Source organism: Pezoporus flaviventris, unplaced genomic scaffold, assembly GCF_033815535.1.
Source record: "Pezoporus flaviventris isolate CSIRO_AGI_PZ_B2104156 unplaced genomic scaffold, CSIRO_AGI_Pfla_v1 ptg000055l, whole genome shotgun sequence".
Taxonomy (NCBI): domain Eukaryota; kingdom Metazoa; phylum Chordata; class Aves; order Psittaciformes; family Psittacidae; genus Pezoporus; species Pezoporus flaviventris.
In genome coordinates, this window is record NW_026892603.1 from 1,189,913 (window position 1) to 1,213,639 (window position 23,727).

Below are 23,727 nucleotides of genomic sequence, written 5' to 3' on the forward strand. Positions count from 1 at the left end.
GACAGATGATATGATTAAGGAGCTGTGGTCGTTTTAATTAACTTTTTGCTGTCCTGTAATGATCAAACTGGTCAACAGACCCGGTCAATAAGCATGTTAATATCAAACAAATAAAACCAGGGATGATTAAAAACCTCCTGGTTTATTAAATTTGAAATTCAAATGAAATTTATGCTGCAGATGCATACAGAATGCTAATAGATTTTAGCTTTATTGAGAGGGGATCCCACAGGTTTTCAAGAAACAGCGCGAACATTTATCTACTCCCTTACATTAAACTTCAAATGGGGGGGGGACGGGACGGGACAGGACACACTTTCAATTTATTTCGGGGAAACCTCTCCTCTCTGATTCTCCCCAGCCCCCCACCTGCATATTATGTTAATGTACTGCACCCTTAAGTGCAGTGGTCAATAACGCAAATGCAAACAAAATTGTAAGCTTCCTTAAATCCTTCGCGCAGCAGGCAATGTATACAAAGCGGGAAGGTTACAAAAGTTTCCGTGGCGAATTCAGGGAAGATCAACTCACTGCTAGCAAAGTTGAGAAGCTGCTGATTTTCCAGGTTCAGAGGAATTATCAGAATAGCAGGAGGATGCCACTGACAGGAGTTTTGTGACTTCTGTTCGGGTCTGATGTGTTTGCCTTTTTTCCTTCCTCCTTCTTTGCTGAGTTCACCTGTACCGACTCCCACGACTATTTTTACAACGAGTTTTTCGTAATTTCCAACACGGTGCTTTCAAAGGAAAAGCTCACTGAAAATTAAGGTCTTTCGGCCCCAAATCAGAAGAGTCAGGGCCAGCATAGGAGCAAACCACAACCAAAAAGATCAAGAAAGGCCACGTTTCCTCTAGGCAGGCAAGTGGATGCAAAATGCGAACGCGACTGGAAGACCCACCCGGCGAGGCTTTCCTTAAAAGAGATATATCCCTAACGCCTGTTCCTTCCTCGGAGGATGGCGAATTCGCTCAGACTTTCTGGGGCTGAAAGGAATGCGTGTCGATCTTTTTACCTAACCTGGCACACCGCAAAATGTGATTTTCTGTCCCTCTGAAATCTAATGCTCACGATGCTTGTTTTGCTCTTACGCTTTCTGATCTATGTCTTAATAGTTCCTCCTCAGCTCCAGCAGATAAAACAAGTAGAAATAAAAAGTTAATAAGCATTCATACAAGGGAGTATCTCCGGGAAAAGTTCTTCCCCTCTTCAAGGGGGATAGTATTGATTAAATTAAGCTTGAAATTTAAACAAGTGTGCATTAGGTCTGTAAAATGAATATCATTATAGAAGGAGACCAAAGCAATGAAGTTAATTCTTTTTTTATTTGTTAAACGGAGCTCCCTCCTTCCCCCCACCCCTTCCTCCTTCTGGGCTGGCCTGTCACGCCTTCTCAACAGGCTAAAAACATTCAGAGCCGCTCGCGGAGAGAAAACGCGACATTTATGGTAACCGCCAGCCTTCAGAGAAAGCAAGCAGTTCATTAATTTACTTCACTCTTACTTCAAAGTATGATAATATACGTTACCCCCTTGATCAATAGATATGATGGGCAGTCAATATCCCTACGACACGGAAAAGGGCCAAACCCGAGGCCGAGAGAAGGAAAAAATCATGCAGCATAAAGCGCCGTGAGGACTTTTGCTGCGGAAAACTCGCGGGTGAACAGCTTAGGCGAGCGGGGCAGGGACGGGTTGACCCCAGTTGGGCAAGGAGCTGAGGGGAAGGAAACGCTCACCTCCCCCCACCCCGGGGCGAGGCGGCGGGGTCGGCGGGTGCCGCTCTGGTGCGCTCAGCCGGGGACGCGCTCCTGGGGCAGGGGGCAGGGAGCGTTCTGCGACCTCGCCACCGTGAAACGGCAGGTCTGAGAGGGCCGAGGGGGCCTGAAGTGTGTGTCCCCCCGCTCCTTGATGCTACAAGTACCGAAAGGGCACAGCGTGAGGGGGGGACCAGGACCGTGGCCCCCCCTGCTCGACGACGTTCCCGGTTCGGCGGGGCTCGACGGCGCTGATGACCTCACGCAGTCACGTCGTCGAGTGATGCGGCGGTCCCAGGGATTGGCTGTCGGGGGCTCAGCGGCACTTCAAAGCCGACGAGGGAGCTACAATTGTGGTGGAATGGGCGGAACTGATCATTGTATTGCACACCTCTAAAAAAAAAACACTGCCTCTGATTTATCAATATAAAAAAGATCCTCTCAGAGGAGGGCACTTTTGTGTGATGGCAACTTCACTTCTAGGGGTGAGTCTAAGGATTTTTTTCTCTTGCTGGTTTAATTGGTTTCTTTTTATTGTCGATTGGAGGGGGTTGAAATAACCCCTGTCTTGACCGGGGCTATCAGTCTCTTCTATTCAGCCTTCTTTTTCTTTTTCCTTTTTTTTTTTTTTAACTTAAGTACAAGTGAGTTTAGGAGAAAAGAAAGAGCGAGAGGGGGAAAAGGGGGGCAGAGTCACTTTCCAGTGAGCAGGAAAAAGGGTTTAAGGGCATTTTGTAGAAACAACCCACAGTGCCTAGGCTGTGCTGTTCCTGTGCCCCGGAGAAGTGGCCTTTCTTCTTCACATGTGGCTGCTGGAAGAAAAAAAACCCAAAAAACAACAAACAAGACCCAAACAAACAAAAAAACAAACCCAAACCAAACAGAGCACTATTTTTTTGTGTGTGTGTGTTGTGTGTGTGTGTATTTTCTGATTTGCATTAGATTGTGGCTTTTTATTTCCCTTTAAAATAACACAGCCCGCCGTGTCCAGCAGGTACGTTGAACTCGTGTATACATGTACATATGTTAAAATTTTATATATATATTTAATTGTCGTTGATAAGTAAATGAGGCTTATTTTAATTTTTTTTTTTAAGGCTTAATTTGATAATCTCAATTCTAGATTTAAGAAAAGAGTTTTACTGGCCTGAGGGACGGGGACCGGCCAGGTTCCGGTCAAAGGGAAAAGGCTGAAACGTAGCTGCCGCCGTGCCGGGGGCATCTTTAAAGCTACGGTAAACGGCGCAACTTTCCCCCTCTCTCTTTTTCCCCTCCGTTTTTTTAACCCTTCCTGAGCTCCTCCGTGGGAGGAGGGTTGAATGGTGACAAAAATCCCCGGAAGGCACTCGGCAGCAGAGCCGCGGTGCCGGCTTCGGCGAAGGGGTCCTCCCGCGGGAGTCGCGAAACTCTGTGCCCGGAGCCGGGCGGCGGAGCGGGACCGGGCACGGGCGGCGGGAGGCGGCGGTGGGTCCGCTCCGTCTCTGACGCCGACGGGGCGGCCCTTTCCCCTCTGTGCCCGCAGGAGGAACCGCGGGTAGGCTCCACACCGTTGGCCATGCTCGCCGCAACCTGCAACAAGATCGGCAGCCCCAGCCCCTCGCCGTCAGCCCTCTCAGACAGCGCGTCCTCCTTCGGTAAAGGCTTCCACCCCTGGAAACGCTCCTCCTCCTCCTCCTCGGCGGGCAGCTGCGGCGCCGTGGGTTCCGGCCTCCCGGGCTTCGGCGTGGCGGGCGCTGCGCGCAACGGCTCCTCGGCGGCAGCAGCGGCGGCCGCTCTGGTTTCGGACTCGTTCAGCTGCGGCGGCTCGCCTGGCTCCAGCGCCTTCTCCCTCACCTCCAGCAGTGCGGCGGCCGCCAGTTCACCCTTCGCCAACGACTACTCCGTCTTCCAGGCGCCGGGCAGCGCCGGGGGCGGCGGCGGTGGCGGCGGGGCGGCGGGACAAGAGGCGGCTGCGCACCAGCCCGTCTTCATCTCTAAAGTGCACACGTCGGTGGAGGGGCTGCAGGGCATCTACCCACGGGTGGGCATGGCACACCCCTACGAGTCCTGGTTCAAGCCCTCGCACCCGGGACTGGGCGCCGGCGAGGTGGGCTCGGCGGGCGCCTCCAGCTGGTGGGACGTGGGCGCCGGCTGGATCGACGTGCAGAGCCCCAACGGGGCGGCTGCGCTGCCCGGGTCGCTACACCCGGCGGCCGGCGGGCTCCAGACCTCGCTCCACTCGCCGCTGGGCGGCTATAACTCGGATTACTCGGGCCTGGGCCACTCGGCCTTTAGCAGCGGCGCCTCCTCGCACCTTCTCAGCCCCGCCGGGCAGCACCTCATGGACGGATTTAAACCGGTGCTGCCCGGCTCCTATCCGGACTCGGCCCCCTCGCCGCTGGCCGGCGCCGGGGGCTCCATGCTAGGCGGCGGCCCCTCCGCGCCTCTGGCCGCCTCCCCGCGCTCCTCTGCCCGTCGCTACTCTGGCCGCGCCACCTGCGACTGCCCCAACTGCCAGGAGGCCGAGAGGCTGGGGCCGGCCGGGGCCAGTCTGAGGCGGAAGGGGCTGCACAGCTGCCACATCCCCGGCTGCGGCAAGGTCTACGGCAAGACCTCGCACCTGAAGGCGCACCTGCGCTGGCACACGGGCGAACGGCCGTTCGTCTGCAACTGGCTCTTCTGCGGCAAGCGCTTCACCCGCTCCGACGAGCTGCAGCGGCACCTGCGGACCCATACGGGAGAGAAGCGCTTCGCCTGCCCCGTTTGCAACAAGCGCTTCATGCGTAGCGATCACCTCAGTAAGCACGTCAAGACCCACAGCGGCCCCGGCGGCGCCGGTGGCCCAGGCGGCGGCGGCCCTGGCGGCGGCCCCGGCCCCGGCGGCAAGAAGGGCAGCGACACCGACAGCGAGCACAGCGCGGCAGGCAGCCCGCCTTGCCACTCCCCGGAGCTGCTGCCAGCCCCGGAGCCCGGCCACCGCAACGGCCTGGAGTGACGGGCGGAGGTGAGGGGCCGCCGCTCCCGCCCCGGCCCGCCGCCTCCCCGGGCGCACAGCCTCGCGGCGGGGACGCGGACACGTAAGTAGTCGGCGCGGCTCCGCAGGGGAGCCCTAAGTCCCCCGCGGCAACCCCGCTGTCCGGCCACAGCCCCGCACGGGGTGGGCGGTGTGGCCGAGCCCGCGGCGGGGCAGGGGGCTGCTGGGCAAGGGGCGAGAGCCGCGGACACACCCGTGGGGCAGCCCCGCGCCGCCTCCCCTTCCCCTTGAGATACCCGCTTCGGGTTGCATTTAGAGCTGATAAAACCCACGTTCCCTCCCTCTTTCCCGCTGGAAACTTGCTCGCGCCCCCTCCCTACACCGCCAGCGCTGGTACAGCAGGGGTGCCCTCAAGCAGCAGGCGGGAGAGCCGGGGCTGCCCAACAGCGAGGGCACCGACGGCAGTGCCCGCCGGCCGCAGTCGCTCTCTCGCGCAGCGCCGAGCGCAGCCTCAGAGATATCCCCACCTCGTACACTGCTTAAAGACCCTATGCTTTCCGGACTGGAGCGGCAGTGCACCCTCCCTCCTTTTCCCCCTCTCCCCCCCTTTTAATTTTAACGAATCGTTTACCTCCCCGAGCTCAAATTCGTATTATTCCTGTTTGAGTAGGAATCGCGAAATAATCTGAAAATAATAGGTTGAAAGTCGTAGATTTTTAACTCCAACCACATGAAGAAGCACCGTGGGTTTCAAGCGAAACTGTAGTTCCAATGCCAAAAAGGGAGGCCGGGAGGGGGAGGATAGGAAAACAAACTATTTGTAAAATACGTCTGAACCTTTAGGTTTGTACAACTGGGGAATCGTTTTAGATTAGCTAACAATTTAATACTCCACCAATGTATCGGTGTGAGGTGCAGTTGTCCAGGAGACGATTTTGTATAGTATTTTTCTTGTAAATTACTTCCAGTAAATATTTGAAAATATATTGAAGTACACTTGAGCCTTTTATTTTCTGTTTGTGTCGTCCCTCGTCCGTCCCGTCCCCCCCCCCCCCCCCTTTTTTTTTCTTTTCTTTTTTTCCCTTCCTGTCACGAGAAAGCATTACTGTCGCAGTCCTGGTTCACTGCATTCTTTTTCCAGACTCGTTCCTTGACGAGTACATCAAATCGCACTTCAGGATATAGGTTTTGCTTGAATATTAATTTAGGTAGGCATACAACTGTAATTAAGCAAACAATATTTGATAAATGTTGAATGACATTTAATTTAATGGAGCATGTACTTATTTGCATTTGCTGGCAGTTCAGGTATAGTTACAGTGAGAGTTCTCCTATATTTCATAAAGTGGGTTTGCCACGACCCATGTATTAAATAAACTGTCCAAGTGAAACTGAACTAACTTTGGCCTATGTGTATTTCCTGAAAATAATATTGATCGATGTTAATAAACACTCCTGACACTACATTAGCAGTTTGCAAGGCTGCAAACTAATTGTCTCATTGTAATGTTGAAATAATTTGGATATTTCACATTGAAATGGAAAGCCCTTCGCTGGAACATTTTAGATTTGCATTTAAAATGCATGAAATGTAATTGATTTTTATCTGTAATATTTTGAATGGTATTAATAAACTCCAGATAAAACTTTATACCTTAGGTCAGCCAGTTGTTTTTCTTCGTTTTAATTCCATCGTTACAGGCAACGATTTACTCTGAACTCCTATGTCATGAAGTGTTCTTTAGGGTGGAGAAAAGTGAAAATACAACGAATTCAGTCCCTTTGTAAAGTCTAGCGCCTAATGACAGCGGCTCTGAGGCATTAAAGTGAGTAAATTGGCATTCCGTCGTGCTTTTTGTAATGCAGTAGTAGAGGAAACTAAGGAAATAATAATTATTATTAGTAGTAGTATTATGATTAAGATTCGGTACCTCTTGCAAAACCAAGTCGGTATGACCGGGCTGCTTTGCATGTGCCTCCTCCTTGGACATAATTGTTCACACTGTGCCAGATCCACACTGAAAAGAGATTTAATACTGAAATGGGAAGGGTTATTATTGCTTTTAAAGGCAAAACCAGCAGTGGTCCACCGCTTTCGTTTTCAGGAAAGGCGTTTGTGGCTGGGGGCGATGACAACTGCCGTGGTGAGCGCTAACTTCTGCGGATCTTGGCGGTGGGAAACTTCGCGGTTGTGTGGGAAAAGCTCCCGGCTAGTCCAGGGGGATTTTCCCAGCAGAACTGGGAATCTGGGCTGTTTCCAGGGCCGCAGGGTGCTTCCACCCAGCCGGGCCAGTTCTACCGCCAGCGCTGTGGCCTTGAAATCTTGTCCAGGGCTGTCCCTGAACACTAAAAGTGCAAGGCTTTCCTCAAAGCTGTCATCTTTTGCAGTTACAGCATCTACTTAGCGTTCTGGCAAAAAAAAAAACCCCAACAAAACAGCAACAACAACAAACCAAACAACCCAAACCCCACTAATATTTCCTCTTAACACTTTTTTTAATTATTATTTTGGAAAGGTGGGGGGTAGGGAGAAGTGAAGGACACAGGGCAAGTGTTGTTCCTATTTGGAAATCTGGCCTCTTCAATTACACAGGGAGGTTATGCTAGCAGTCGGGATACTGAAAAGTCAGGGCTAGAGCCTAGAATCTGCATGGCAGAAAGACCTTTGGTGTGTACATGTAAAGCACATTATTAGCAATGACCTAACCAGCAGGTGTTAAAATGTGGTGCAAGAAAGCGCAGATGAGTCAACTCTAGATGCATTCAAGATTTTGGTTCTCTGGGTTGTGTAGGGATTAGAAGGGGCTTTTAACATGCACTGGAAATAGGAATAGTTTTGGTTGAGTTTTGCTGCATTTTGTTTCATTACAAATGCAGCCCTCAGAGGCCTGCGAAGTTTCCTACTGAAACAAAGCAACAGTTTGCTTCTCCACTCTCCCCTTTCTTTTTCTTTTCTTTTCCTTTATTTTTTTATTTATTTAACACCATGTAAATGGGGTTCCATGCCAGCACTTGATTTCTCCAGTGGGAACAAGAAGCAGCCTTTAGTTACCTGGAAATTTCAGTCCAGATGGAACTGGCTGAGCACAAAGTGAAGAGGAAACGGAGCAGTGGGTAGTTCCCAGTACTGCTTCTCTGATATCCAGCTGAAAAGAAAGTGCTACCAAAATGCCACTATCCAGGAGCTCAATGGTTTCTTTAGGGCACTGTTTGCAGTTTGCTAGTGGGATAGAGCCAGCGACAAAACTTACCCTTCCTCCAGGAAGGAGTGTGTGCTTCTACTGCTCAGGAGCTGTCGGTTTGGACCTGGGCTGTGTGAGAACACACATATTTTTCTTTTACCAGCAAAACCCAGCACTTGAAGGCTGAATAGCTACTTTTTGTAACAGATTTACTTTTACTAAACCCTTCCAGATAAGGGCATTTAGTTGTTTGATAGGAGCCAGGAACTTGTCTCTGCCTTGTGCAGATCAAGGTAGAATTAAACTAGTTTGCTGACCCATGGGTCAAACTGGTGTCCATCAATTTTACCTTCCAAAGGCCTTCAGATGATTGTGGCCCCTCCTGTTTGCTCTCTGACCTTGTAAGTTTCTCCCCTTCAAGACTGTAGCAATGTCTATCGAATTTCGTGTCCTGCTTTTCCCATTATTCTGTTTTTTCATTGTCATTTTCCACTTTAAGTTTCCAATAGAGCTGTGATGGGAGATGTGTGCAGCTGAAGCAATGTAAAACATCACTTCCCTTTTGCCTGCTGTAGTGCCATTCCCACTCCCCTCAGCCTGTGCCTGCTGAGACTGTATAGCAGTCAAAGGGTGTTGGCTTCTTCTTTGCTTCCAGTCTACAAACATGAATGTAGAAAGCAAGAAATGGAATCTCAGACATTTTATTTGTGGATGTGATGGCTAATCAAGCCATCAACACCTTCACAGCTGCAAAGGCGGAGGAGTGAGGATTCTTGATGCAGTCCAACAAATCTTTCAGTATGAGCAGTTGTAAGTATGCACTTGCCAAAACCTGCCACACTTCACATGCATTCCATGAAGCAGTCTCTGGTTTAGCTTTGAGAAGAAAGAGCAGAGAAAAGGTGCGAACAAATTAGGTGTGCGGTTGCTCACACTTTCACCAGATTTATAACAAAAGGGCAAATCTCTTTTGCTGTATCAGAGTAACCTTGCATTTCCCAGCATAAATTAGGGTCTGCTCTCTCAGCACGAACCACTACATTTTGCTTTAGTATCCTAAAAGTATTTTAAAATATGTCCTCAATGTTTCAATGAAGGAAAGCATGTTCTGCAATGTCTGCTTTAAATGCAGAACACAAGTTTTATTTTTACTATTTTGTGTGTAGCATCTTTTCAGCCTAGCTGTCTTGTGCTAAAGCCCATGGGGAAATTGTTGCACATCAGGAAGGTGTGCATTCAGAAAAAAACGTGCCATTTAGGACAATTACTGCATTTCCAGTTTTACAGTTTTCTAACTGCTGCTTGGAATTATTCACTTTTTAAGAAAAAGAAGTAGGGGGTAATGGCAAGCAACACTGCATAGTGGCTTTAGTGGGGTGACTAAATGGAATAACTCCATTTTACACTTGTGGATTTTGAAACAAACTGGGATTCTGCATGACAACTTGATTGGTGAACAGTTGTGCAAGAGGCATATTCATACTGCCTGTTAGGCCCACTGAGATGCTGGATAATGGACCCACCTCCCGGGGAGAAACTTTGGTCTTGGCACTGGAGATATCCATCTTTAGGCTGATACTGCTCTGCAAAGTGCAAAGCACAGCCACGGAGAGCCACAGCTTTTGCAGGTGAATTGTTGGGAGCCCTAGGGACAGACATCCTGCTCCAAATGCTATCTCAGGGTTTCCCTTTAGATTGGGGATGGAGAATGGAGGATTGTGAGCTTGTAATACTGAAACTTCTCAAATAGTGACACAGAAACTTTGTCCTTGGTTAGGGAAAGAGTGAGGGATGGGCAGGAGGCTCCTTTTGAACATCTTTTGCTCCTGGGGAGATGAAACACCATGCAAGTTCCCTTTGAGTGTATGGAGAAAATAATAAAAAATATTCTTTTTATTTTTTATTTTATTTTATTTTTTGTGGGCAACACACGGTGCTTTGCACCTGGCCACATCTCTTGGGACAGAAGCATGTGTATGCGTGTGCCTATATACTTGGTGCAACCTCCAGCTGCTCCCCGCGTTACAATTGCGCAATAAAAGCCGCCCACTCGGCCATTCCGGTTGCTGCTGGGCAGAGGGCTTTGCACTTCGCCTGGACTGCTGGGAAGCAGAACTGCTTCTTTCGGGGGTGAAGAGCATAACTCCCCTTCCCATTTTTGCTCCGGCTCCTCGCTTAGATTCTCTCCTCATCAGTTCACATCTACCTTTTTCGGGAGCGGAGACCTGTGTCTTTATTCCTCCCCTTCACCTTTTTTTTTTTTTTTTGCCTCTGCTCGGACACACACACACACAAACACGGACAGACGGACACAGGAGTGCGGCAACGGGGCGACTAGTCCTGCCACGGGCTCGCAGCGCCACCCCGCGTGTACGCCCCGTCGGTGGCTGGTCCTTCCGCCCGTCCTCTTCGGCGCTGCCCCGCGATGAGTGGGGGACACAGATGCGAGGGGCAGCGGGGGGGAACCATCGCCTGTTGCCCGTAGCTCTGTAGATGACCCATGTGATGCTGGGGAGGGGGAAGGATGAGAGGCGCTTCCCCGTCCTTCCCCCTCCAGGTCATCACAGGCGTTCCCGCACAGGGAGGCGGTCTGCGTGTGTTTTGCAGGAATATATTCTGATCGAGTGAGGACTGCCTCTGCGCTGTCGCCTTATCCCCGCGAAGCAGCACCCCCTAACCTGCGACCCTCAGCTTCGCAGACACCAGCCACAAGTATCTTTCAAACTCATTCTATTCTGTACTCCGCACCCAATTGTCTCTCCCTGAGAAAGAGCTCTCCTCGCCACCCTCCTTGCTCTGCTCCTCCGCAAGCGACACTCCGCGGTGCTCGTTAGGAGGGTGGGATTATTTATTTAGGGAGGAAATGGTCCAGAAGAGGCCCTCGAGGGAGAACAGATCTTCGTGGATCCTCCTGGAAATAAATGGGGCGGGGAAGAGACCCTCAGGGCCCGGCAGCGGGAATAGGGCGATGGGACTGCCGGCGCTCTCCGCCGGGGAGGGACGATGTCCTCATCGCAGATAAAGAGACCCTGAAAATACGAAAGCAGGCACTAGGGCAGCATTTGGGATCCCTGGTTTAGATGTTTCACCTCCGTATTCCTTGAAAGCTGCTGCGATAGGGAGCTGACAGGGTGACAAAGGCTTTTGACCGAGTTGCTAAACTCATTCGTGTTTAACGCTAGGCTGGAGGCGGCTCTTTTATTGCGAGTTATACTGGGGGCAACTCATTCGCGAAGAGACGCTTCAAAGTACTCTCCTATATTTTGTAAACTTGTCTTCTCGAGGTAGCCTGGGTGTTCCCTATACCGGCTGGTGCCTTCCAAAGGCTTCAAGTGTATTCCTGCCGATGAAAGTTGCTCCACATTTAATTAACGCTGCTCCCGAGCTCTCAGTCTTCTTAGGAAGCTTTTTATATGCATTTAGTTTTCTCCTGCCCTAATCAAAGGCTACAGCGTGTTGTTAAATTCTAACAACCCCGTTGGCATAGATCTGCAAAGGGCTCACCGAGAGGAAGGGACCGGCGGCAGACCCCGGGATCGGGGCTGGGGCTCGGGGGGGGACCCTGACGGACACAGCAGCGGAACGGGCACACCGAGCAAGTGTCCTCTCATAGAAAAGGTGGCCAGAAAGAAAAATGCCTTCAGCCTTCAAGTGAGATGTGAAAGTACTAACACCACCTGCTTTCCTGCCTCCCATTGAAGGTGGTCAGGTTTTGAGCTACTAGGAGGAAGAAATGTCAATGCCCAGAACTTCAGGGGCTTTCCCCTCTTCGCTGCTGCCCCTTCTTACACAGCTCTCGCATTGTTTTTAACCCCTCAGCCTCCTTCTCTCCTTCACTTTGTGTGTGTATGTATATATTACATATATAATTCCCATACCTGAAGATCAGACATGAGTGAAACAGGTATGAGGATTTCTTTCTCCATGACAGTAATCGACCTGGTGTGAAGAAGTTGCCTATCCCTGCAAACGTTGCTTATTGAAACCCCCCAAAACCAAATCAACTGACACCTCCCTCCCCCCCAACACCCCAGCAAACAACTGCCTTCTCAGAGTCGCCAGGCAAGACCTGCACAACTTGCCTCTAGCAGGGAACAACAGGCAAACCACAACTGTTTGCCTGTAACCATTGCTTTCTCCAGACAGATGGATCACATATAAAGTGGAATTGCTGAACAGCAAAGGGTGAGGAATTTAGCTGGACAATGCAAACAGGGTGTCTCAAGGAGGAAATGCCTAACTGGTAAGAAATTGGTACCTTAAACATGAGTATGAGCCAGTATTGCTGTCTGCTCTGTGTTTGCTTTGCTTTGGCTAGTCCAACCGTTACCATGCTGAGAATGAGGCTTAATTTGCTTATCCATATACATATGAAAGGACAAAGCCGGGGGAGGGGGAAAACACTTGCCAAATACAGATTTCAGTTGCTTACTGTGCTGAATGTGGTGCACACTACTTGCTCTGTACAGACATCTTCTGTGTTAGGACAAGCACAGGTCTCATCTTTAGAGAGTCCAGACCAGGACTTCATCTCTCCAGAGCATGAGTAACACAGCTCAGCAGTCAGGGAGTTAATCATGCTCATGCATGAAGCCTAAGATTTCCAGCAGTCTTGTGGTTTAATGCCCACTTTGACACTGGGTCACTTCTAGTTTCAGTTAAACTCAACGGCCTGTGGGAACAGCTGCAGACTAAATTTACCTCCCATTTTGCTAAGCACAGAATTTTTATGAAAATGAATGCATCTAAAACACATGCAAGCAGAATAGCTTTATTAGAAAAAAGTTTTCAAAGCTCTGTGAATTCTAAACACATTGGATCCTGAAAAATCTACTCTCACTGAAGACATCCTCAAAAAAAAAGCAGGTGCAATATATTTCTTTGTAGTTCTGCCTAATCCTTTATGTCTCCCTCTTCATGACTCAGAAATCCAAAAATTCCAGCTGACCTGTGTCTGCTCACAAAACTAAAAAATGTACTTGATGTCAAAACCATGATGTGGATCTTGCTTCTGTTCTGGATAGTTACTGCATACCCAAACATGAGTTCATCTACAAAACGCACGGTATGTAAGAGTACGTATAATGTTTTATAGACATTAAGTCACAACACGGCTAGCATTTATATTCATGTCAGGCCCTGCTAATTTTTACTTGCCATGGTAGACATTAGTTTTTTTCTCACTGTATGAGTCAGGCAAGAAAGATGATGGACTTCTAGTTATTAGCCGAGATCCAAAGTTTCCACATCTCTACCCTCTTGTTTCTTGGGAGGTAAATATTCCACAGTACATTTTATTCAGCATCATGGCATAACAGAGAGTGGATGTAAAGAATCTGTTACAAATAGTTTTTTAAATATAGATATATAGAAGTATAGACAAGCAGAGAAAAGATCTTCCTCTTTTTGCCTCAGTACTTTTTGTTTGTAAATGTACAGTAGGCAATGATATTTCCTGGTATCACTAATGCTATGTAACCTCACTGCAGACAACAGGAGAAACTGTTGCCTGCTAGAGATAATGCACATTATACAGGATGGACTACCTACTTTCAGTATCTTCCAATCAAACTTTAATAAAAGGTGAAATCCAAGAACAAAACATGATTAATGTTCTTAGGTAACAAGCCTTTTGGTATGGTAGTATTTATCTGTTTTGTTTTCATTTTGCAATTTGGTAGCGCAGAGACAAGTTTGTTTCATAGTATAATTGCTGGCTTGCTATCAAAATGCTCATGGGAGAATTAACAAGAGTTTAAGAAAACCCCGAAACTCAAGAAAATATTTGTATCAGCACTTCTTTTCATGTAAATGGTGGGAAAGGAGTGAGAGAGACACCAAAGAGCTAAATACGACAGAAAAGTGTGTTCAGCTTTTTGTAAAATGCTTTTTGATTTTTTTGGCTGAGCACACATTTTACCTGCTGTAATACGTTTAAAATAAGTTTTGTGGATTTCCCTATTTGGTAGCAGAGAAAAATGCACTTGTGAAGTCAGGCTTAATTCAATAAAGTTATGTTACAAATGCTTTCTTAAAATTTATTGTGTTTCTTCAGGCAAAGAAGGGATCAGAAGGGAATAGCTGCATCTACTAGAAAAATTTTTGGTACATAATTCAGCCACACCTCCCCTATTAGTAGTAGTTGTCATGGTCTAGTTAAACCAGGTATTTTTTCCTTACTTTTTTTTTTGTCAGCTGTGTTCTCTAGTCTGACTGCAATAACTTCTCAGATAAAATCTGTGTTTAGTCTTTGTTTTTTAGACAAATTTTCATTCTCATTGAAACACTGATTTTACTGGGAATTTGCCTGGGTGAAGATCGAGCTGAAAAGTCAATAAGACCTCAGGCTGTGCCTTCATGGTGTTGTGCTTGCGGACAATTGGGAGAAGCAGGGATCTTGATTACAGGTATATATCAAAGTTGATTTTGCTATGGTGCTTCTCCTGGCAGCATGGGTTTCTCTAGGCTGGCACTGAAGTTTTAACCTATATTTCCAGAAAGTATAATACCAGCAGAGAAAGCAAGCAAGTTGTTTTTTTCTCTTCCCACTGCTGCCAAAAAATGCAAGATAAGACCCAATCAAGAGAACAGGAGTAAGAAATAGAACATAAGCACTTGGCTGTTGCCAAACCCAGCAAGCACTTATAGGTACCTTACTTTACAGGTCCCTGCATGTCTAGGTATGCCTCTCCACACATGCCCCCAGGCTCTACATGTCTGACCACTTTGGTATATTATCCTATTCGGTTCCTTATGAACTCGATCCTGTTGATATACTTTGAGAATCCCCCACACTATCAGGGCTTAACTCCCCACACAATGCATAGTAAACTGGTTTTAATGAATAGTGAGAGGAAGGACATAGAGGTGTATCTCAATTTCCTGTGAAATTATCATTTGCCTGGGACCCTACAAGGAAGGTATGACTTCCCAGTAGTTGAAACAGAGGTGGTCAAACTGAGAAAGGAATAGAATTTCAGTCATATTGCCCCTAGTTGTTACCTAACTGCTAAATTCACACAGGCAAAACTAAGCATTTACTCCAGAGATTAAATGATGCTCGGTCTCTCCTGAATTCATGCCAATCCACAGCGATCTGTATCTTCACAGAGACTGAACTGCTATAAAAGCTTCTTTCGCAATGGGAATGTTTACAAAAACTGCTGTGCTAGATAGATACTCTAAAGCGTAACGATGTGAGCTTGGCCTTCTCTTTAATTAGGATCCAGTAATAATCTCCACTACCTAGCTGTCTACTTTCTTAATTTTTAGGGAGCTAATTGCCCCTCAAACCAGCCAGGAGAGGTAGAGATACAGAGGCAGACAGGCAGTTCGATCACATGAGATTTGTTTCCATAAAAAATCACTTTAAAATAAAGAAAACTTTAACTTTGCATGTGCAACACTGGAAATCAGAACCTCATGAACGCCAAGTAAGCTTTCATTTTTTTTTTTATTAGTACAAGAATATATTTCCAGCATGACTAAAGACTGCCTTCTTGAGGTTACATTTACATTTGACAAGTACCTTTCTTACTGCACAAAGCTGATCTCTGTAACTGAGGTAGTAGGATGGATTATTCTAATAAGTAAAATGCAGAAGGAAATTGTAGCATACTTATCCCAGACTCATAAACTAATTAATTAACAAAAGACTGTTCAATGCAGAACCTGGTACAAAAACGTTTGCAAACTGAAGTCACTGAACTGCACATTACTTGTCTTGAAAGGTATTGCCTTATAACCTAGAGTTTCTGCACATGGAATCCTTCCAGAGTACTTTTGGTTTGATAAAGTTAACTTAGCAATTTCCCCTGAGCAGCCAGAACCTTAGATTTCACTTGTAACTGATGGGAAGACATCACATACTGCAAATTCTGCTGCCAGCACAAGTTTGATTCTTCAGTGTCAGAAGCTGGGAATATAAAATCACTTCTGTAATGATATTCTCTATCACAGAACTATAGCAATGTGGAAAGCAGTATATTTAGCATGTATTTAGGGATGTTTAAAAGATACTCATTAAAAGATACTCTTTCCCACTGATTAAGGAGCAGCTCTGATCCTCCTTCTGAGTGTCATGGAGTCAAAATGCAGCAGTCGTAATGGTTAAGTACACGTTTGAGTAGAAAAAAAGTAGAAATGTGCCCAAGTTACACTGCAGTTCAAATAAACTACAAGAGTACCTGAAATTTACAAAATTTAACACAAAAACTATATATCTAAACATGTATCTATATCTGAGGGTTTGAGAGAAATCACAGCCACACATGCGTATTGCATAATTGTCAAATATGCCTGCAATGCAATTCTATCAATCAGAGGCATTTATGGCTGTAACACAGTTGCCTTGGGAAGCCTTCCTCTCTGAAGGAATTCTTTGGCCAAATTGCAGCTATCAAATCTCACTGGGTTTGGCAGAAAAAGGATCATGGCAGTGATGTTTTTAAAATGAAAAAGATTGTTTCTCACTTTGCTGTCATTAAAACAAAATATAAATTAGCCAGTCTCTGTCTTCACTAAGCTCTGAACTTACTTAGAAAACCTTATAATTTCTATGACAAGAGAAGCCTTTTTTTGCTTTTTTTGCAAAACTATTCTCTTTTCAGGTTTTCACAACGATTTCCTGACGAAGTGTCAAAATTTATTTTATGAAAGTAAAACTGAAACACAGATGTTGAGGCAGGTATGTGAAAATCACAAGTGAGTTCTATAATATATAATACATTCATAGTCTATAATATATAATACTTTTTTTTTCTTGACACAGAAAAGGGCCTTTTTAACAGCAAGGTATACACTAATTAAGTCTATTATTGGCACAAGAAGGGCACATGAAGATTTCAGACAACATTGGAGGTCTTGTGCTGGTCAATACTTGTCCATCTACTGAAAGACAGTATATTTTTATGGGATGATAGGCTAGACTATCTCTCTCTGACAAAGCCTAAGTGGAAGCAACACTATTGCAAGAAGTGTCTGCGTCAGGATCTGTAAATAACCCAAGCACCTTTCACATAGTCAGATTCACTGTTGGTTCCCTAAAGCATCTGAAATAAGTCAAAACAAGTGAGCAGAAGAGGGTGGAGGGCCTGGATGAGCAGTTGTCTCTACTTGCAGGGTAAGTGACCGTCCCAGCTGAAGGTTCCCAACTGTTAACATGGTTTGGGCTTTTCTTTCGCAGATTTCAGAACACAAATCAGACATTTCCAGCTAGACCACTAATTCACTGAACTGTCTTACACAAGAAAAAGTATAACACTATGTAAAGAGGTAGCCAAAAGCTTCTGACAGTCTCAGCTTGCACCAAGAGAGAAAGACCAATTCGCAGAGCAAAGGGGTGAATAAACACAAGACTTGATGTGTAAGGTATACTAAAGAAGGCAATCAAGGTAACTGGAATTCAGAAAAAGACAAATCTTACTGTCAAACAAAATACAGAAAGATAAAATATAAGCTTGGATGTAAGAAATACCAAGGTGAAACATTATAATTTTGTCTTTAAAAATATGATCTGCTTATTCAGAGACGGGACTCTAGCCTGTCTCTCAATAGTCTTCCTCTCTTCCATCTTCCTTCCTATTTTCCTCCTGAAAGAGCAGTCTGTTTTGCATTTGTGTGTATTGCCACCTGAAATTTTTATGGGACAGTCTCCTGCCCAGTATCTCTGCTGGGCAGTGCTACTCAGCAGTGACTGTTGCCTTGCTGATATCCTGGTGTGAACAAGCTCGCGCAAAAAGAAAGCAAGAGATCTTTGTCATTAAACTCAGGGAGCAGCACGCACATAAAATACACTGAGGAAAGTTAGGTGCAGAATTAGATTATGGTATGCAGCAAGAAAGAAAAGGGGCAGATGATTTGGAAGAATACGTAAAGATGGTCCAAACAGTAGAAGATAAGTTATAATCAGAAATTCTAGTGAAGTCTGCTTCCAGTTTGCAAGAGCAGAGAACTTTTGTTTGGATGTTGTGGACATCTGGTGCTAATACAAATGATCCTATTTAAAAAAACCCAAACTGTCTTGTCAAGGTACACAGACCATGTATTTTACTCAGTTTGTTGTTTAGCGATAGCATAAAAGGAGGACTCTGATGGAACTAGATCGAAGGAAGATGCAAAAGTAAAAAAGAATTTAGGGAAGATCCACAGAAATGACTGAACAACTGGGTGCTATATAAAAAAGAGTGTAAGAACACTTGCTTCTAGCTTGTGAAAGATAAATAAGTGGTTACACCTGAAATATTTGTATGGAAAATATAAATCTAAAAGGCAAAGGTTCCTGTAATCCTTGAAGTATCATTATTTGCAAGCTTGGCTGAAATGAGCCCAGTTTAGACTCCAGGATGTAAAATTTTAACTGTTGATGTTAACTAGTCATAGGAGTTAAAATAACTAGTTACTGGAATCATCAGCAAGGACTACAGTAAAACTTTTGCTAATGGTAACTCCTTAACCCCTTTTATTTCTAAAGGAAATAAAATGTAATCTAAGTAGGTGTTAGTTTAAGGAACTCTCTGTGGAGGTAATCACAGCAGTCCTCTACAATGAGTTTACTATCTCTTAATCTATGGAAATTAGCCATCAAGTGATTAGCTTCAAAACTGCAAAAGTATTTGACTGCTGGAGGCTGTAGGACACTAATCCATATTTAGCATTTCAAACTCTGCAAGAGCTGGAAGAGGCTGACCCTGGACTCACCATTCTGTTCTGGTGAGATCGACCATGCTGAGATATTATTTGAGTAACTAGAACTGACTTGATTGTATATTTACCCTTAGATACTTACATAATAAAATTCAAATTTGTATTTATTCTTTGATTGTTTGGTGAAAATCCAAAGAAAAAAAGAAAAAAAAAAGAAAAATATTTTTTTGGCCATTTTTTTTCTAATTCATTCATTTAATTAATCAAAAATATATTTTTTTAATAAAATGCTGACTTCTGCAGAACTTTATTTTAGTGTTGGGGATCATGTTTAGCCTTCTTTCTGACCCTGATTCATGGCCCGCTGAAATTTATAAGGGCCATTCATTAACTATAATTAGCTTTGAAATGGGTCCCTTTTGAAATGGACTGTTCAGATGAGAACAGACGCAATCATCTTTGGATTTTTAAACCGTACAAGTTGAACTTGAATTGTTTGCATTCACGTCAAAGTATGCTGACTGAGAAGAAGAGGTAATTGTAGCAGTTAAATGCAACTGCCTACTAAATTTTATTGATTGCTTCTCTATGAATTCTGCCTGCTAATAGATGCATAAATGGAATTCTGTAAGAGTTTGCTCTGGTTGTATTATATTCAATATTTTCATTAATGACCTACAGGGGAAAAAAGAATATGGTTACTAAACTTTCAGAAAATGTCAAGTTGAGAGACAGGATGCTTGAGGGTTAGATTTCAAAATTATCCTGACTGAATTTTCTGAAAAAATAGAGTGATATTCAGCACAGACATGCTCTGGGAACTAAACTCAGTGGGAACCAATACAAGGGACTAGATGCAAAAGTACAGGCTGGGGGCTAACCATGGTAACTAAGTGGCATTTTTCTGGAAAGGAAGATTAAAGTTTACAGCTGCATGAAATCTTGACCCATTTCAACAATGTTATGTTGTTGCAGAACACCCTCCTGAGATACTTTAGACAAGAATATAGATTACAAGATATGGCAAATAATCCTTCTGCTGTGCTCAGCACTGGGAATGCCTCATCTAGAGTATGCTCCCTGGCTTTGGGCAAAAGACTTGATGAAGGGCATGTGCCAGCTGGAAAATACCCAGTAGAAAATAGTGATGATGATCAGCAAAGATGATTTTAGGCTAGATATCAGAGCAAAACAGTCCTTTCAACTTTAAGGAAAGTGAAGCAGAGATTGCTGATGGTTAGGTGTTGCCAGTGTTGGAAATCTTAAAGAATCATTGAACAAGCATTTTTCATGAATTATACTCGTGCAGCTGATCCTGCCTTGAGGATATATAGGGTGACCTTCTTATGTCTGTTCCAGCCCTCTGGTTCAGGAAGGGTTATATGGATGACTGGCTCTGGCAGAAGTCAAAAGAGCCACCTTGCTCACACCTGTGTGTCAGTGAATGGTTTTAGATTTGTCCATGCATTTTTTGGAAGGCTTCACACTTCTCAGTGACTGTTGCAGTTTTTTTTGCAAAGAGCACTGCAACTCCACTGGTCAGAGAGAATCAACCTTTTGGCTTATTCGCAGGTTTGACTCCGTCCATGCCTTGAGCAGATGCTCTATTTTTAGCTCCAGAGTTGATTTCTGTTGATCTACTCGCAGAGAGGGGTGAATGTCAGTTAAAATTGCACTGAGCATCCTCTTTGAACAAAAAGGCATTAGCTTATTTGCCTACATTCACATTATCTTGAATAACGCATTTTCATGACTGTAATAGAAAAAAACCCCAAGCTCATTATATTCAGCCATTCTTTTCCAGCTTATTCTTGATGATTAAAATGAATACTAGCCATGAGGTACACTGTGAGAGACTGTTTGATATTCTTACATATTTTCAGTCTGAATTCAGGGAAATGTTATTCAGCAGCTGCTTTTTTTTTTGTACATAAGATAAAACATATAAGATGCAGATTTAATGTGTTTGACTCAGTCTCCTTGAATAATTTTTGGCTTATGAAAAATAATCTTGATAAAGTTTCTGTATTATTTATTAATTTCAAACGCTAGCATCATGTGAATATCTTCACTCTTCTATTTTAAAGCAATATGAAACAAGAACACTTCATTCAATTTTATGCATTCCAGTTTGATATACTGTATATCTATCCTTATCTGAGAATGTTGAAAGTCTGCTTCAGGCACTCCACCTTCAAGTCTAATAAATCCTTTCAGTGAGGTTGGCCTGTGTTTATTCTAGTCTTTGCATACCATAGTGTGAATTAACTATGGTTCAATAAATGCTTTTAGAAGATATATTTGCCCTAAACTCAGAAGTGGGCCATGTCTGGAATATGCTGTTTAGAAGCATCTCAGGTATCATTACTTATGTAATTACTTTCAGTCAAGCTTATTCTTCATTTAAAAAGATGCACAGATTATTTAGCCATTAAAGTTTTAAAGATCTTTAGTACTTTGACAAATTTGAAAACACATTTCTAATTTCTTAAATCCATGACTAAGTCATAATTGGGACAATTAATAATAAGGCATTTACCACCCAACCCGCTCCCCCCTGTAACCTAATAATACTATGGGTCACGCAACAGATGAAAACCAAACCCCTTAACATTTTCCAAACCATTGATAACGTTGTGATCTTTTTTGAGCTGGTGGTGAATCCCTTAGTGCACTGAAGGATTCAACACAAGATCTTGAAAATTAAGCACTTCTACACCATATCATACAGAGAATTTATCCAGCTTGTCAAGAATACATGCTTTATTTACACTTCTTGAACTTTTGGTTTGGCAGCTAAGGGATTATGTGCATCTCTGAGGGAGTCAGTAGTCTTCTATCACAGATTATGATTTCCTATTCTTGACATCTAACTCTGCAGGATACCTCACCATAACAAGTGAACTGAGATTTTTTCCAGAAAATGAGCAGAAGGAAACTCTTAAGAAAACCATGAAACTTTGTTGTTGCTATATGTTGAAAATTGACTGCTAAAAATTGTAAAAAAATATTTTCCTTTCCAGTTCTCCTTCAAAGAAGTCCAATTTAGTCTTGAGGTTGTGCACGTACAATTACTTTATGTTACCACAATATGTGCCTACCACATTGCCAATTAAATTAGAATTTATTTATTTATAAATATGAAAAAGAAAATACAACTTCATTCATCACAGACCTCAAGCTTCTCTGCAAAATGTGAGCCTCATGACTGATATTTTTTTATCATATTTTCTCATTATTAAAATTTTGCTATCATCAGTTAGTCTCAAGGTACTTTACATGTAGAGGCAGCTAGCAGTGATACAGATTTGCACAGGGAGAAGTTGAAGATAAGAAGCAAACATTTGAGGTGTTCAGAGACAGACAATTAAAGAGCAGAATCCAGATCTCTAAAGCAGATCTGTAGCTGTTTAAATTGGGGCTGTAAATGGTTAAAGGACTAAGTATTAGCTTAAATTTGAGCAGAGCTGAGAGGATTTAAGCCAGAACAAACTATTTTACAAATTTTAATTTGTTTAATTTGAGCTTCCAGATCAGGTCCATCTCTACAGTTCTTAGCACCAAGAGTTCAATTTAGTGATTTTAACTCCCTCTTACAAAAATTAACCTAAAAACTAGAACAATTTAAGATTATAAAGCTAATTAATTATATCTTTCACTGTTAGCTCTAAGGGAGCCTGCTCAATTTCATATTTTATGGAGTAGAAGAAGAGGGGGTAAGCACTTGAGTGAAACTGAAAAATTATCTTCAGCCCACATTCATATTCAGCTTAATATAAAAAGTGTGTATTTATTCTCTGAAGGCAAGAATGCTGATAAGGTTAAAAGACTCCTAATCTTAAACAGGACTTATGTACTAGGAAAAAATAAAAGGCTGTAAAACCACCAGGTCAGGCAATGCCCTTTTGATACTAAATGCTCTTTCTCTCTTTTTTGTTTTAATCCTTCTGACAGCTCATTTCTGAAGAAGACCTCAAGCTACTGATGTTCTATAGCAGCATTTATGCATTTACTAAATTAAAATATGCGCCATGTCTTGCCGTCACTGATGGTGAATTTTTATCATTTCTTCATTGGTAACAGCAACAAAAGTAACTGTGCTCAGTGCTGGTGATTGGTTGGTAAGTGATCATAAGACAGGTCCTTCCATTCTGGGCACAGACAACGGCTTGTTCCATCACCTGAAGAAAAATAAGAAAAGCTGTAACATGTCTAGATAGTCAGGTAAGAAGTGAAATGCATTTGAAAGCCTCTAAAGGGCAGCTCCAGATGATAAGAAAATTTAGGCAACTTAGGACCAATGAGATCTGTTTCTGCAAGTCTGCAAAGCATCTCTATTGATCATCTCTGTCACTAACTAGATAAGAAAACAGTGTGCTTTTGTAAGTCTGCTTCACTATATAGATTGCATCCATTCAGGATCTTTGCTGGGCAAATCTGGCACTTCGTTGGCAATACCTTTCCACTGCAGGGATGGGGAAAGCACAGACTTCTTCATGAATTTGAGTCTAATTATTCAAATCAATTGAGTTTGGTTGAAATGGTCAATGTTTAATCTAAATAAAACTGTGGTCTCCATGTCTGCACTGAGAGGGCACAAAGTGATATCAGACTAGGTATGATGATAGCCCTTTATATGTTAGGATAGATTACAAAGTAACAAACAGGTCCCTTTGCTCTTTCCCCTAAGATTAAGCAGCTTTGCTATCTCTCTGCTGCAGCTTCATTAATTATGTCTTATGAATATCAGGTCTGAATTTTCTTGTTAAGAACAAAACCTGAAGGGTTTGTCTATCTGAAGAATTTACTGCCAGAACTATAGCTGCTTTCAGGGGTATACTTATTCCTTCCATCTCCATGGGGAATCACGGTGGTATTGTTAAGCTGGTAAATTTTTGTATTTAAACAAGCCCAGACATCTTAAGAAACACTGCTAAATTAAATATTTCCCCTGGGGAGTAGTATACATACATATTTTCATGAGGTTTTGGGTCATACCTACACACACTCCAAAGAAATTTAAGAGACAGCCACCCACAGTTGTGTTACAAGGAGGATTTTTCCTGCCATATTCTGTCTGGACTCATTCATCCTGTAAACCTCAGCCCAGCATTGCGCAGCATGGCTGTCTGTGACCCTGGGCCTAATTTTAGGAAGCAAAACCCCCTTAGAAGAACATCTACAGATTTTTTGCT

At 44.1% G+C, this 23,727-nt stretch overlaps 1 protein-coding gene across 1 annotated transcript; it reads left to right on the forward strand.

The window, feature by feature from the left end:
* The first annotated feature begins 2,036 nt into the window (after positions 1-2,036).
* Positions 2,037-4,856, forward strand: SP8 (Sp8 transcription factor). The gene is made up of 2 exons (XM_061469170.1): positions 2,037-2,238; positions 3,276-4,856. Exons 1-2 carry the CDS (start codon positions 2,218-2,220, stop codon positions 4,725-4,727), a joined length of 1,473 nt encoding a protein of 490 aa, XP_061325154.1. The 5' UTR covers positions 2,037-2,217; the 3' UTR covers positions 4,728-4,856.
* The last annotated feature ends 18,871 nt before the right edge of the window (positions 4,857-23,727 follow it).

Excerpts from the sequence above, each read along its gene's own strand:
- SP8 (XM_061469170.1), top strand. The coding sequence starts at position 2,218 with ATGGCAACTTCACTTCTAGGG. Across the intron at positions 2,239-3,275 it reads TGGCAACTTCACTTCTAGGG|GAGGAACCGCGGGTAGGCTC; the intron begins GTGAGTCTAAGG and ends CTGTGCCCGCAG.